Raw genomic sequence first — 12,545 nt, 5'->3', positions numbered from 1 at the left:
CGCTGGCGCTCGCGTGTGCGGCGCGGCGCGGCGGGCCCGGCTGAGTTACTGCCGTGGCATCTGCGGGAAGGAAGGCCGGGCTTTAGACAGCTGCTCGGCTTGAGAGGGAGGACAGGCGTGAAAGCTTAACGGGATCAGAGCCTTTTTTACTGCTGTAGCACGGCAGGGATGGGTGACTCGTGCACAGTCTGTCAGCAGTTCTCCAGCGATGGGACCCCGTCTCGCCTGTGTTGCCAGACCAAGAATGTGTTAGTGGGCAGAGGGGCTCTAATTTACGGTCCAGTCTGGCAAAACCCTGTGTTGCATCAGGAGGCTGGGGGAGCACTGGAATGGGCTACCTAGGCCCACGGGCAGCTGGTGCCTCCTGAGCCTGGGGGGCACCCAGAGAAGCTGCCGGCAGCTGCAGCGGTGCGGGGGGGGCATGTGCCCCCCCCACCAGTAGTCTACACCTAAGCCAGCATTTCTCAGCCTGTGGGTTGCAAACCAAAAGCAGGTCATAAGAACATAGGAAAGGATCATGAACAAACTTTAAAAATGGATTCTTCTTTGAAGGAGAAAAACGTGGGAAACTGTGGCATTTCCCCTGTGGGCTGGCAGAGTTCCGGCCCCACAAACACCCCTTCCCCCATACACCCACCCCCGCCCACACTCTGGGGGCAGCAGGTCAGGAGTGAGGGGCACTGGGTCAGGACTGGCCATCAATTTTTTCAGTTGGGTCCTGGTACAAAAAAGGTTGAGAACCACTGACCTACAGAAGTGGTGGAATCTCCATCCTTGGAGGTTTTTAAGCCCTGGCTGGAGTCTTTAGTTGGGGCTGCTTCTGCTTTGAGCAGGGAGTTGGACTAGATGACCTCCTGAGGTCCCTTCCAGCGGTAACTTTCTATGATTTCTCCCCAGGTGTAAGGTTAGATGGTATGGCAAGGAAAATGGTTGCTTAGGTTACCTATCCATGCCAGTATTTCATAGGTCTATTTGCAGTGTGGTTTAAAGATTTTGACTATAAAAGCCCTAAAACTAAAATATGTTCTGTCAATACAAAGCCAATTTCTTTTCCACGCGCCTGCTTTGCTACACAGATAGGACTGATGTACGGCATACTTGTGTGCATAAAGCACATATTGTATTTGTGGGTGTGGAATGTTAAGAAGTGGCTTGAGGGATTTACATCTATGGGTTACACGTTAGAGGATATGAATGTGCCGTGCTGGTCTGCTTCCACAGGAAAAAAAATTAATGCATTTTTCAACTGAAAATAGAGGCAAGGGTGATCTTCACATACTGTTTCAAATTTCTCTTCACCTGTTAAAACACTGGTGTCTTTTCTACATTTTGAGGGAAGCATGTCCATATCCCTTTCCTCGCAGACAGCTCCCACCCCGAAGCATCCTTGTGCCCGAGCCAGCCCTGTCAGTGTCTATACCTGTCACAGTGCACTAAACAAGTACACAACAGTACTTGTGTTTACAAGCACTCACCTACAGCGGTGTCTATTAGTTTACTGCAGCCTAATAGGGTTGTGCATGATAGAGGCTGAGACTTTACTGCGGAGCTGATTAGGCAACTCCACAGTAAACGTCTCATGTAGATGTACCCTGAATCTAGTAATTTGCTGCCTCTACTTCTACTGAGAGGCTGTTTCAGAATATCCCTGCTCTAGTAGTTAGAAACTTCCATGTCTTCAGCCTTTATTTATTCATTTACAAGTTTCTACCCACTTATTCTTGTGCCAATGTTGTACTTTGCATTTCTGATGTTTATATCCCTGATGTATTAATTGAGAACAGTCATATTTCCTCTCAACCTTGTTTGCTAGGCTAAAAGCCAAACAAGAGCTTTTCATTCCTCTCCACTCCCCTGAGATGGGGGTGGGGCTCCAATCCACCTGCCCTGCCCTGCCCTGCCCTGCCCCTCCAGTGCAGGTGGGGCAAATCCCAGATGGAAACCCCGTTCTGAAGACAGCACTGGGGGCAGTCTGAATCCTTGTGTAATGAGGATTCAGATTGTTGTATGATTGAACATTTTGAAAGCACTCTTCAGTCAGTGCATGACTGTAGAGCAGGGGTCCGATCACACAACAAACCGTCAGTATCAGTGCCCTATATTGTGGCCTTCCTTTCTTACCTCCACCTGGAACTTGTTACAAAGCCTAGACTGGTGGCACCCTAGAAACAACCCAGCAGAAAGAGAAGTAATGTAACAAATGACACCTGATACAGAGGTAATTGCCTACCTGTTCACATTGTGTCTTTTTGTCAGGCTATTTTAATACAACCAACACAAAACAACTTTATTCCCCTTCTTTTGCTGCTTGATTTCCTTTCTGTAGTCAGATGGGTCTTCCTCCAGTGATCCCCCAAAGAATGCCTGTGGCAAAGACCGGCCCATTGGCTTCTAATGGGGATTTAATCTCTGTGATAACTTCTCTAGCCTCAGTTTCAACAGCACAGTGTTGTGTCAGCCATGCTAAAATTCTGTTCTTCTTGGGAGAGTTGTTATGGATAACTTGGGGTTTAGTTTTGGGACCCAGCTGTATCCTATATACCCTTTCATTCAGTAGGGCATTGAATTATTCCTCAAATTTATCAGCTCAAGACTCCCATTCTCTCTTCTTCCTCCCAGGTTTCTGGAACCAGACCAGGTCTCCTCTTTAAACTTTGCTCTTTAGGGTGTTACATAATAATCTTGACATTGTATCAAAAGCTTTCATCAGTTTTTCCCTGAAAGAGGTATGAGCGTTTTCAACCTTGGATTCTAGGGTTTCTACATTGTCCAATCCTTTTGTTCTTCAGGAATTGCACGTAAGGTTTGCCAATATTCTTGGCTGATGCCCAAACTCGAGTATACTTTGTAATTCCAATGACTGCTCTTTTATAAGCTAACAAAAGGAAGGGGATATGCTAGTATCAGCTCCTGTGGTGCTGTTCTACAAAGATAGCCAGCTGAACCCCAAGAGTGCTGTTAAACTGTTTGCTACTGCACCAGTTAGTTTGTGGTTGTGCCAGAGTGGTGAAGGGTGTGTGATTCCTGCTACTGTCACAGCTTCAGGGTTGCTTATTGCTAAGTTTCTGGTCATCTTGCAAAAGCACCTGTAGCCATTAGAGAATACTGATTGCTGAACTCTGCTCAAACCTGAGTACATCAACTGCAACTCCACTGATACTCCCAATGGAGAAGCTGCTGGCTGGGGGTTCTCCCAGTCTTAGGGGACCCATTGCAGAAATCAAGCATCAGATTTTATGTACCAGTTTTCTACATCCTGCCTATATTTCACGCTATAGGGATCATCTCCTAGGTTAACTAAGATTCCTGCAGCCCAAGGTCCAGTGTTGTTAAATTCAAGACATCCTCAAGCCATTCTTTTTCAATCTGTTGGGAAGAAACTAAGATGTCTGTACCAATCATTTGCTGTTTTTCAATGTTGTCCTAAGGGGATGTTGCCTTTCAAAGTATCCATGTTCCTTTAAAATTTATCTCAGGGGAACTTAGGGACAATAAAAGTTAACTGTTTCCCATAGTGTTTGTGTTATTGCCAGTTTCCTTCTGGTTTTACAAACCATATTTATCAGATGTTCTGATAAACCAGATTCAAATTTCCTTTTCTGTCACACACATGGACATGGAACTACTACTTGGCACAGCACAATAAACAGTATTAAGTTCTGATCTTGCAGTTGGCTGGGTGCAGTTATCCAACCTGTGTCTGTCATTTGGGTTGAACCCAAACTATTTTTTTCTGCCTAGCCACTGAGCCAAAAAAAAAAAATCAATTAGTCATACAGCTTTAATTCCATGTACCTCTCCCAGGCTAATTTGTTCCACTCCCCTCTCTGTTATCTACACAAATAATGATACTCATTCAAGTTCATTTTCCATTGTCTCTATTCCCAGACCCACTGCAACTTCAAATCCTAAACAATCTAAATGTCACTCTATGTCCAGATATTTGCCCCCATTGCTTACCTAGTTCTTTTTCCTACACCCATACAATAGTTTGTACCTTTTCTATCTGTAGAACTGTTTTTGCAGTGCCCCCCCAATTCCTGCGGAGTCAAAAAACAAATACTGGGTCATTTTGCCTTTTTCATGGTTTCTCTGGTATAGCTGCCTCACTGCATTCTGGCAGTAGGATGCTGGAAGGCAGTTAATCTAGCCACGGTCTAAGATGGAGTAGCCTGAAGAGCCTCAATTCACAAGAAGACTAGGCAAGGCCTCTTAAAGATTGTCTTCTATTAACTTTGTCAGGTCCTTCAGTTTCCTCAGACCTCTGCAGTTTGGTTAATAAGAAAACTATGTGCAACATCAGAGATGCTTGAAAAACAAAACTAGCTCTTTGGAAGACAAAGCATACTTTCCATTTGAAAGAAAGAATGTGAAATTATCAGTGGGACAGTCTAGAAAAGTATGGGCCAATTGACTATAAAAGTGAGGCCAGATGTGATTTACTGCAATAAACTGTTTGCTTTGGGACAATGAAGTGGTAACGCTGACAGAGTAGTATTCCATTTGACTTTACAAGCTGGATGCTTTTTTCTTTTCAAAAATGATAACTGCTCAGCTGGAAGTAAAATGATTTCTCATGCTGCCCTGGAAACAGACATTAAGTTACTGCAGTAATACTTCTGGAAAAGAAACAGCTAATGGAAAGGATCTGATGGAAATATAGGAAATTAACTCAAATATTTCAAGCTTCATATACAGGCAAGTGGCTTCTGTTGGCTTCAGTGAACACAGCCAAGGGAATAATTTTGCCCTAATACAAGAACACATAAGATCCATTATTACATACACAGTTGAATGGAAAGAATGAGTGCATCATGTGGGCCTGATTAACGTCACTCCTTGTTTAAATTATTTTTCTGTTTGACATTGATTCCCGCCCCCTCCCCCCCATTTCATTAACTGAATATGGTCATATATTCTAAGAGGAGAGAGTTATTTCTGTTTCTACAACAGTTTATATTGATTCAATTATCCACAATAAGAGAGCCCATTTATTTCTTTAAATGCAATTTGTCAACAGGGAGAACACATTGTATTTGAGTGACCATTCAATGAAACTTAGCTGGAACTTTATATCAGTCTGTCCCGGTGGGGGTGTTGCTCTAGATGTAAACAGACATGAATCAAATTAACTAAAACTCAGAATGTATAAGTGATGTGAGCAGGTTAGTTCTAAGTGACTGAACACAAGTTACAATGGTCCAAAACAAAAAGCAGACTTGTTTCTTTTCTGTTACACTAACATGTGTACAAATATTTGTGTAACAACAAGGCAGGCATTTAACAGCTTTCCAACAGCTAGGGCCCTGAACCTTTGGGAGGGGGAGGGGTCTAAAAGTTGCAAAGAACTGCATGAGTAGAGCAAGAGCGATACATAGGTGCTTGGAATATGGATCCAGAGATGCACGTGGTCTATGCACTGTTGTGTAGACTAATCTTGGACATGAGGGACAGAGCCAGCCAGGCAGGAAACAGTTCTCCTATCCCAGTACATTTTTGAGGAGTAAAAAATGTCTACATTCTACATGAATAGACTTCTGAGGATAGAGGACTGAGGATAGAGGAGTGGGGACAAAGAGGGGAGCACATCTCAATCTATTTTCTTGGACTTTTTTCATAAATACGTAAATATTAAGTGATCTACAGACAAGGGAATTGATTCAATAGCAGTGGTTAGATCATTCAACCTGCAGCATGTGTGGCCACGGGTGGCAAGGGCAGCCTTTGTGTGTGGCATGCAGCAGATCAAGGAGGAGGCAGGAAGCATAGAACAACAAGTAGAAAGCAGAGCAGCAAACTGAGTAGGAGCAGAGAGGCAGTTCAGTAGAGGTGCACTGATACATGGGTCTGATATCGGATTGGCACCGATATGAAGAAAATTGGCTGTATTGGAAGTCGGCCTGATGTGGCTGATAATGTGGCCAATAAATGGTCCATGCATGCACACAGCTGCAGTGCAGCACATATGCGGCAAGCAGCACAGCCCAGTAGCTTGGTGAGCTGCCTGCAGTTGGTAAGTCTGTTGTAGTGGATGGGGAAAGGAGAAGGAAAGGCGTGTGGGGTGGCAGATCAAGGCCTCCACAGTGTGGAAGTGAGTGGGAGTGGGGCTGGGGCTGGGGCTGGGGCTAGCGCTGCCCAGCTGGGATGGGGTGGGGCAAGAGACAGTGCTGTGGCTCATATGCGGGGCGCGTGGTAGGCAGCTTCCGCTGCTGCACGCACCCCAGGAGGGCACGGGGGAGGGGGGGTGTCCCCTGGATCTGTGTGCGGAGCTGGGACAGGGCAGGCTGCAGCTGCAGGCTAGGGCCAGGGCTGTTCTAGGCTCTTCCTGGCAGGAGCGCTGGGTCGGGCTGCGTTTGGGGCGGGTGGCAGTGGCACTGGCAGGGGACTATGGGGGGGCTACGGTGAATTTTGGGGAGGCTACAGCCCGCACACCCCCAGCCTGCAATGGCAACCCCCCAGCACAGATCCATGGGGCACATGCCCCCCTGTTCCCTCCCAAGGTGCACACAGCAGCAGGAGCTCCCCCCCCTCCCCCCGCCCACACACACACACTTCGGATGAGCTGCAACTCCATCCCGTGCCCCGGCCTGGCTGGGCATCGCCTGCCCTGGCCCCTGCCCTACCCCCACTCCCTCCCTCACAATGGGGGCCTTGACCAACAGACTTACCAGCTGCATGCAGCTCTCCACACTGTATCAGAAATTGGATTGGCATTGGCCGGTATGCCTCCTTAAAAATCAGCTATCAGTATTGGGCCCAAAAATCTCTATCGGTGCACCCCTACAGATCAGGCAAGAGAAAGAGATTGGTATGGCTTTCAGGGAGGGCCACCACCGAGCTAAGATATGAGCAACAGGTTCAAGTTTCTGAATTAGGCAGAATAGAGCCTTGAACCTGGGATCCCATATTCCCAAGAGAATGTCTTCACTATTCTGGGGTGATTCTTTGTTTTGAATAGAAAATTAATCTTGAAGCCAGCTAACATCCCCAGTGAATTTTCATTGAAATCAATTCTTTCCATTAAAAGTTTAAATTTCAATTGCATTGCCTACCAGCTGTAACTGGGGACCTGATCCAAGTCCATTTAACTCAATGGACAGACTCCCATTGATTTTACTTGGCTTCATATTAGGCTTTAGCTGTTGTTTTTTGTCTTCAAAATTCTTTCATATGCAGAGAAAGAATGAAAAGTAGGGCAGGTTTTAATGTGAAGACATAACAATTCTTTGTAGCAATTTGTACAAGAAGAAAAATAGGTAAGATTTCCCACCTTTATTAAAGACCAGCCCTGTTGATAAAAGCAATTTTTGTTTTTTTAAGAAACAACTGATAATCCCAAATACTCAAGATTTTGCCCCAGCAGGTTTCTGAAAAGTTCTGGTAGGATAGAGACTGATTGAGTCTCCAGTCCTATGAGGTCACAAAATCGTGTGGATTTATTTGTGTAAGTAAGGACTTGTACTCCCTGAAAAAGCCAAAGGAACCGGAGTCAGGAGTCTTCAGGTCAGAAGGATATGATTATGGAGGAATGGTTTCAGGTAGCCTATGCAAAGTAACAAATGATTAATTAGTTACTGCTAACTGGTTTTGGGAGTGAAAAGTGCAAAGTATAAAAAGTTTTTATACTTCTGGGGCCACCCATGCTGGCCCCAGAAGTATAAAAACCTGCCCTATGCTGGCCCAGCAGTATAAAAAGCTGCCCAGGTGAGCAGCTCAGGGCTACTTGCCCTCAGGAGCTTCCAAGGCCCAGCCACTTGGTATCTGGGGACACTCCCCCGTGTGCCAGCTGAACTGCTGAAGCAGCCCTGACCTGGATTGGCTCCTGCCCCCTCTACCCACTGTAGCAGTGTGGCAGCAGGGGCTGCTGCCTGGCTGTGACCTGCTGCCACCTGCAACAGCATCTACCCCTTGGACCTGCGACCCCATGGCTGCACGCCTGCCAGACCTGGATGGGGTGCCCATGCTCTGCCATCTGGGCAGCTATTGCCCAGATGTACTCCTTGTGGTGGCCCGCTCTGAACTGTCCAACTGTGTCCTCTTGGCCCCAAATAGCCAGCAGGTCAACCACCTTATCTGCCCTCCAGCTGGGTCCCCAAAACTGGCCCTGGACAGGCTCCTCTGCCCAGGTCTCACCACTTGTCTCACCAGCAGAGATCCTGGTGTTCCCTGTTTAAAAAATTGTGAATTCTCTGATAAGAAACCCAAATTCTCTAATTAAAATACCCAAAATAGTGTTCTTTCGCTATTAAAATGAAATGCCACTATATATAGAAAGATCAGTGGGCAATATTTTATTGATATATTTACAAGTTTAAAGCAATTTGGAAGCCTACCAGTGCCTGTATCATCATAATAAATTCTAAACGTCTATACACTTTGGCATTTACTTTTGGATTTTTGTCATAGAAAAATCAGAGCCACCCCTACCCTCTTCGTTCACCAGGATGTGCAGCACTGGTCTGCCAGTTCCCTGCCCCTGCCCTTGCCCCTCACTTTCAACCCACAGCCTGCCCCCTGCCCCAGTCCCCTCACCCCTGACCCACAGGGCCAGGTATGTGGGTGAGGGGTTTGTGGGGGTGGTTTGGGGGTGTGGGGTTTGTGGGTGGATTGTAGGGGTACTGTGAGTGTGGGAGACTGTATGGGGGGGCTGCTCAGGAGGTGTGGGTCCCCTGCCCTCCACAAGGCACAGTCCCCCCCGCACAGCTCATGAACTGCCCCTGCCCAGGGGCCACAGCTCCACCCACAGGGGCTACAGCCCCCCTCGCAGGGCCAAAAGCCCACCTGAAAGAGTTACAAAACACGCCCCCCCCCGCAGGGGTAGAGCCCCCACTGCAGGGCCCAGAGCTCCTACAGGGGCCACAGCCCCCTTCTCCCTGCAGGGCCCACATGCTCCCCTGCAGGACCTAGAGCCCCCCGCCCCCCCTGCACAGCCTCACCCCAACCCCACCCCCGACACATGGCTTACAGCTCACCCACAGTAGCAGTAGCCATCGGGGCACTCAGGGCCTCCTGGCATAGTGCAGGGCAGTGCAGCTCAGCCCCAGCAGCCTGGCACCCGGCACTGCCTCTGCCACAAATATGCAACATGGGGAATTTTTTTTTTGTTCTCAGCGTGCCTCTTGTGTCTCAAACTGCTTTGAGACGTAGCAGGAGGCATGTGCGGGCTTGTCTGGACACCCCCACGATGATTATGAATATTATACTTAAATTACTATAGCAATTAAATCAGTATCTGAAAGGACAGGATGTTTTCCAGAGCAAAATTAAATATATTTACTTGTTTATCAATAGTCACTTTGTTCTAATAGATCAGAATAGGCTTTAATGAACTTTGTTATAACACGATTTAACAGATACAAACACATGTGAAGTCACTCTTGTAAACTGGATATGTCACCTGTTCTATGTAAGCAAACCAAACAGTTCATGGTAATTTTTTTGCAGCCATTTGAACCTAGAACTCAGAAGAGGCTGAACTGCCAACTAAGTTATCACTATTCTATAGTTAGGTTTTAGATGAGTCTTCCAGAATGAAAACACCCGACTATGTGACCCAGAATGGGATTCACTCTCATGGAAGTGCCATGCTCCGAACAGCAATCCCTGCTGATCCTGGGAACGCTGGGAGCCAGCGGGCACAACGCTGGTTGGAGCAGCCTGCGCGGTTAGGGTAACAAGCACCGTCTACCATCAGCTTGTGACAACTGGGGAGTAACCAGGTAGGGCGCAGCAGCGCACAGCCCAGCTCCTGACTTGCTCAAACACTTTTGGACAGGAGGGTTTAAGGCTGGATGGATTCCTATTAGAAAAGCCGCATACACTGGCAGTATTCCTGGGAAGGCTTTGCAACTACTTTTATGCCTTTAGGAAACCATCTGTCTGGCTCCCTACTCATTTATTTTGCCCAAATCAGTACCTGCTGTGGCAGTTTTTCCTCTGCTTTGTGGGTCTCTCTTTCTCACTGAACAAATCTCCCGCCCCCCAGCTTGCCGATCCCTCTGCCAGTTCCCTGGCTCCTGCTCCGCGCACCGACGAGTTGTGAAGGGAGCGGCAGGGCGGGAGCTCTGCAGAAGTCAAGCAAGACACTTTACTTGGAGGTGTTTGTTTTGAAACCTTTGACATGAACCCGCCGCTTTCCGGCCCCTTCCTCTTTTCTCCCCGCAAGACGCACACTTCCTCGCCCGCGGGGCCGGCCCCGCCCTCACGCCGCCCAGCAAGGAAACCACAAGGTACAAACAGACTCCCCACGTGGCCCCTCCCGCCTCGCACATCCGGGTCACTTCGCATCTACTTCCGGGGCGGGGCGCTGCCTTCCAGCCCGGCCCCTCCCCTGTCCTCCGGGGGCGTGGGCTGGGCTGAGCTAGGCCTTCCCGAGTCGCCCCGCGGGTGGGCGGCGAGAAGCGGAGATGAGCGGCGCGGAGCCGGCCGCGGGGGAGGCGGGAGCCTCGCTGGAGCCCCCCGGCCCGCGGCCCCTCGCGCCAGGTACGAGCGGGGCTCAGTCCCCTCCTGCGAGCCCGGCCTGGCCGCCTGCTGGTGTGGGGGGAGCCTGTGACATGTGCGGGGGGCACGGGGTGACTCGAGAAGGGGACGGGAGCGAGGGGCAGAGGCTCGGAACGAGCGAGCTCACCGCCGGCCCTCCGGCAAGTGCTAGGAGCCAGTGGACGTTGCCCAGTGAAACTGCCCCAGACGTGGGCGGAGCGGGGACAGGCCCGCAAGCTCTGGAGGGCCTCCACCCGCAGCCTCCTTCAGGGCCAGGTGCATCAGAAGCCCGGCTCCGGATTTGGTGGGGCCAGGGGTGGGGAGGGCCTGAACAAGAAGGTACAGCCAGGGCCTGAGCTGGAGGAAGTGGTGCAGGGGCTGCAGGCGGGTGCCCTCGTAGATGTCCATGGAGCTCCACTGATCTGAGAGGTCTTCCTAGCTGTGCTTACAAATAAGCATTTTAATCTGTTTTTTTTGGTTGTTTTTTTTAAAAAACAACTGGGTACTGCAGAAATTATGTGGGGCCCCTCAGCACAAGCCCTCAACAAGAGCTCCACGCACAGGCATAAATGTTGAGGGAGGGTCTAGGTACAAGGAGGTGAAAGACAGAGTCCTCTATGATTTACATTATTGGCTCTCAGAAGTTTAAGCTGGTCAAGTGATAGAGCTGGTATAACTGGTTTCTTTTCTTCTTTGTCTTGGTACGTTGAACGGTCACTTCAGATTGTTTTGTAAGTTTTTTGGTTTTTTTAATAGTTGATCAGCTCTCTTCTCTCATCTGCTTTTTTTCCCATATTGTAGCTTGGCATGAACTTCTACTATGAGGAGGGGGGACAAGCATAAAGTATTAAGAATTTGAAATCTGTGTTTCATTGCAGACACCCCAAATTAGGCTTTAATGTGTAAAATCTTATTGACTTAAGAAATATTTAAATGGTGGCATCAATTCCCAGTGCTTGTTGGTGCAGTTCTAATGATACTGTTTCTTGGTGCAGGCTCTAATGATGCATCTCCAGATGAAGGACTAGTTGAAGATCTGTGTCTTGTAGACGAGAGAGCTGTGGAGCAGCTAACCGAAGGATTGATTTCTCATTATTTGCCTGATCTTCAGCAATCGAAGCAAGCTCTACAAGAGCTCACGTAAGCAAAATTAGAAAAGCATCTTTTTGTACTTCCATGCATTTTCTCTGTGGAATTCATCGGTAGAAATGCTTATGTTTACAGAAGCTGGTAAAATTTTATTATAGTATGGTCTTCATATAGAAGACTTGCTTTGAGCAAAAAACCTGCTGTGTCATCTACCAGAATTTACACTGAAAGTGTTTTTAAAATTAAACACTGAAAACCCCTAAGTTGTTCCTGCTTCTAAATACCATATTTACTTGAATGTAAGATGAGGTTTAAAGCTCCTTGTCTTGCATTCACATCCACGGAAACCTCATTAACTACATGGTCTATCTTTGAATTGCTGCTAAAAGCAGCATGTTATTCAGTAATGGAAACCAACTAGGATTTTGATTAAATGCAGCCAACACTGAGCATTACTATAAAACACATGGCCCATATTGGGCAAACGCACTGATGCAAACCTTTTTAATTCAGAAAATATAAAATATATATTTCTCTCTCCACACTGCCTCCTTTTGTCAATATCTCACAATAAACAATATCATACATGAATCAATAATGAATGAGACAATCGTGGGAACTTCCCGTCTCCTTTCTCCATCACAATTTCTTCACAATTGGATCACCAGATCTTCTTCATACATAATCATCAATTCAATCCAAGACAATACATTTTGCTCTTTTCTCATACAGGTTCTTGGGACACTTTCAACATTTATAATACATCCTCATATTTTACACAATCTTTCCCTGTGGTCTCGTATTTTCCTTCTTTTTATTTGCCTTTAACACATTTTTCCACACCTCTTTATTTATAGCATACACAATTCACTTTTGTTTCAGTACTACTGTTTTCCCCACTTTCCGTTTTCACCTTTCCCTTTCCCTGATTCCCGACGCATTTCCTTTCCCTCCTCTCTCTCCCTTCTTCTTTTCTT

General features: G+C 47.4%; 2 protein-coding genes across 5 annotated transcripts in view; one reads left to right on the top strand and one right to left on the bottom strand.

Moving 5' to 3' along the window:
- The window catches only part of SLC30A4 (solute carrier family 30 member 4), a 36,471-nt gene extending 35,375 nt beyond the window's left edge, over positions 1-1,096 (bottom strand). Inside the window, exon 1 of the mRNA XM_006030426.3 lies at positions 1,061-1,096. Within this exon, the coding sequence (XP_006030488.1) occupies positions 1,061-1,096 (36 nt within the window). The remainder of the gene's footprint in view (positions 1-1,060) is intronic.
- A 9,211-nt stretch (positions 1,097-10,307) lies between these two features.
- The window catches only part of BLOC1S6 (biogenesis of lysosomal organelles complex 1 subunit 6), a 12,337-nt gene continuing 10,099 nt past the window's right edge, over positions 10,308-12,545 (top strand). For 3 of the 4 annotated variants that reach the window (XR_003095664.1, XR_003095665.1, XM_006030425.3), the window contains exons 1-2: positions 10,310-10,482; positions 11,475-11,619. Coding sequence is in view for 2 of the 4 variants with exons in the window: in XM_006030425.3 (XP_006030487.1) it covers positions 10,407-10,482; positions 11,475-11,619 (221 nt within the window). In the remaining 2 variants the exon portion in view is untranslated. Of the gene's footprint in view, positions 10,483-11,474; positions 11,620-12,545 lie in introns of all 4 variants that reach the window. The other variant, XM_025212075.1, reaches the window with a different exon arrangement.

This window comes from Alligator sinensis, unplaced genomic scaffold, assembly GCF_000455745.1.
Source record: "Alligator sinensis unplaced genomic scaffold, ASM45574v1 scaffold476_1, whole genome shotgun sequence".
NCBI classification, from domain to species: Eukaryota; Metazoa; Chordata; order Crocodylia; family Alligatoridae; genus Alligator; species Alligator sinensis.
This window is presented reverse-complemented; position numbering and strand designations above follow the sequence as displayed.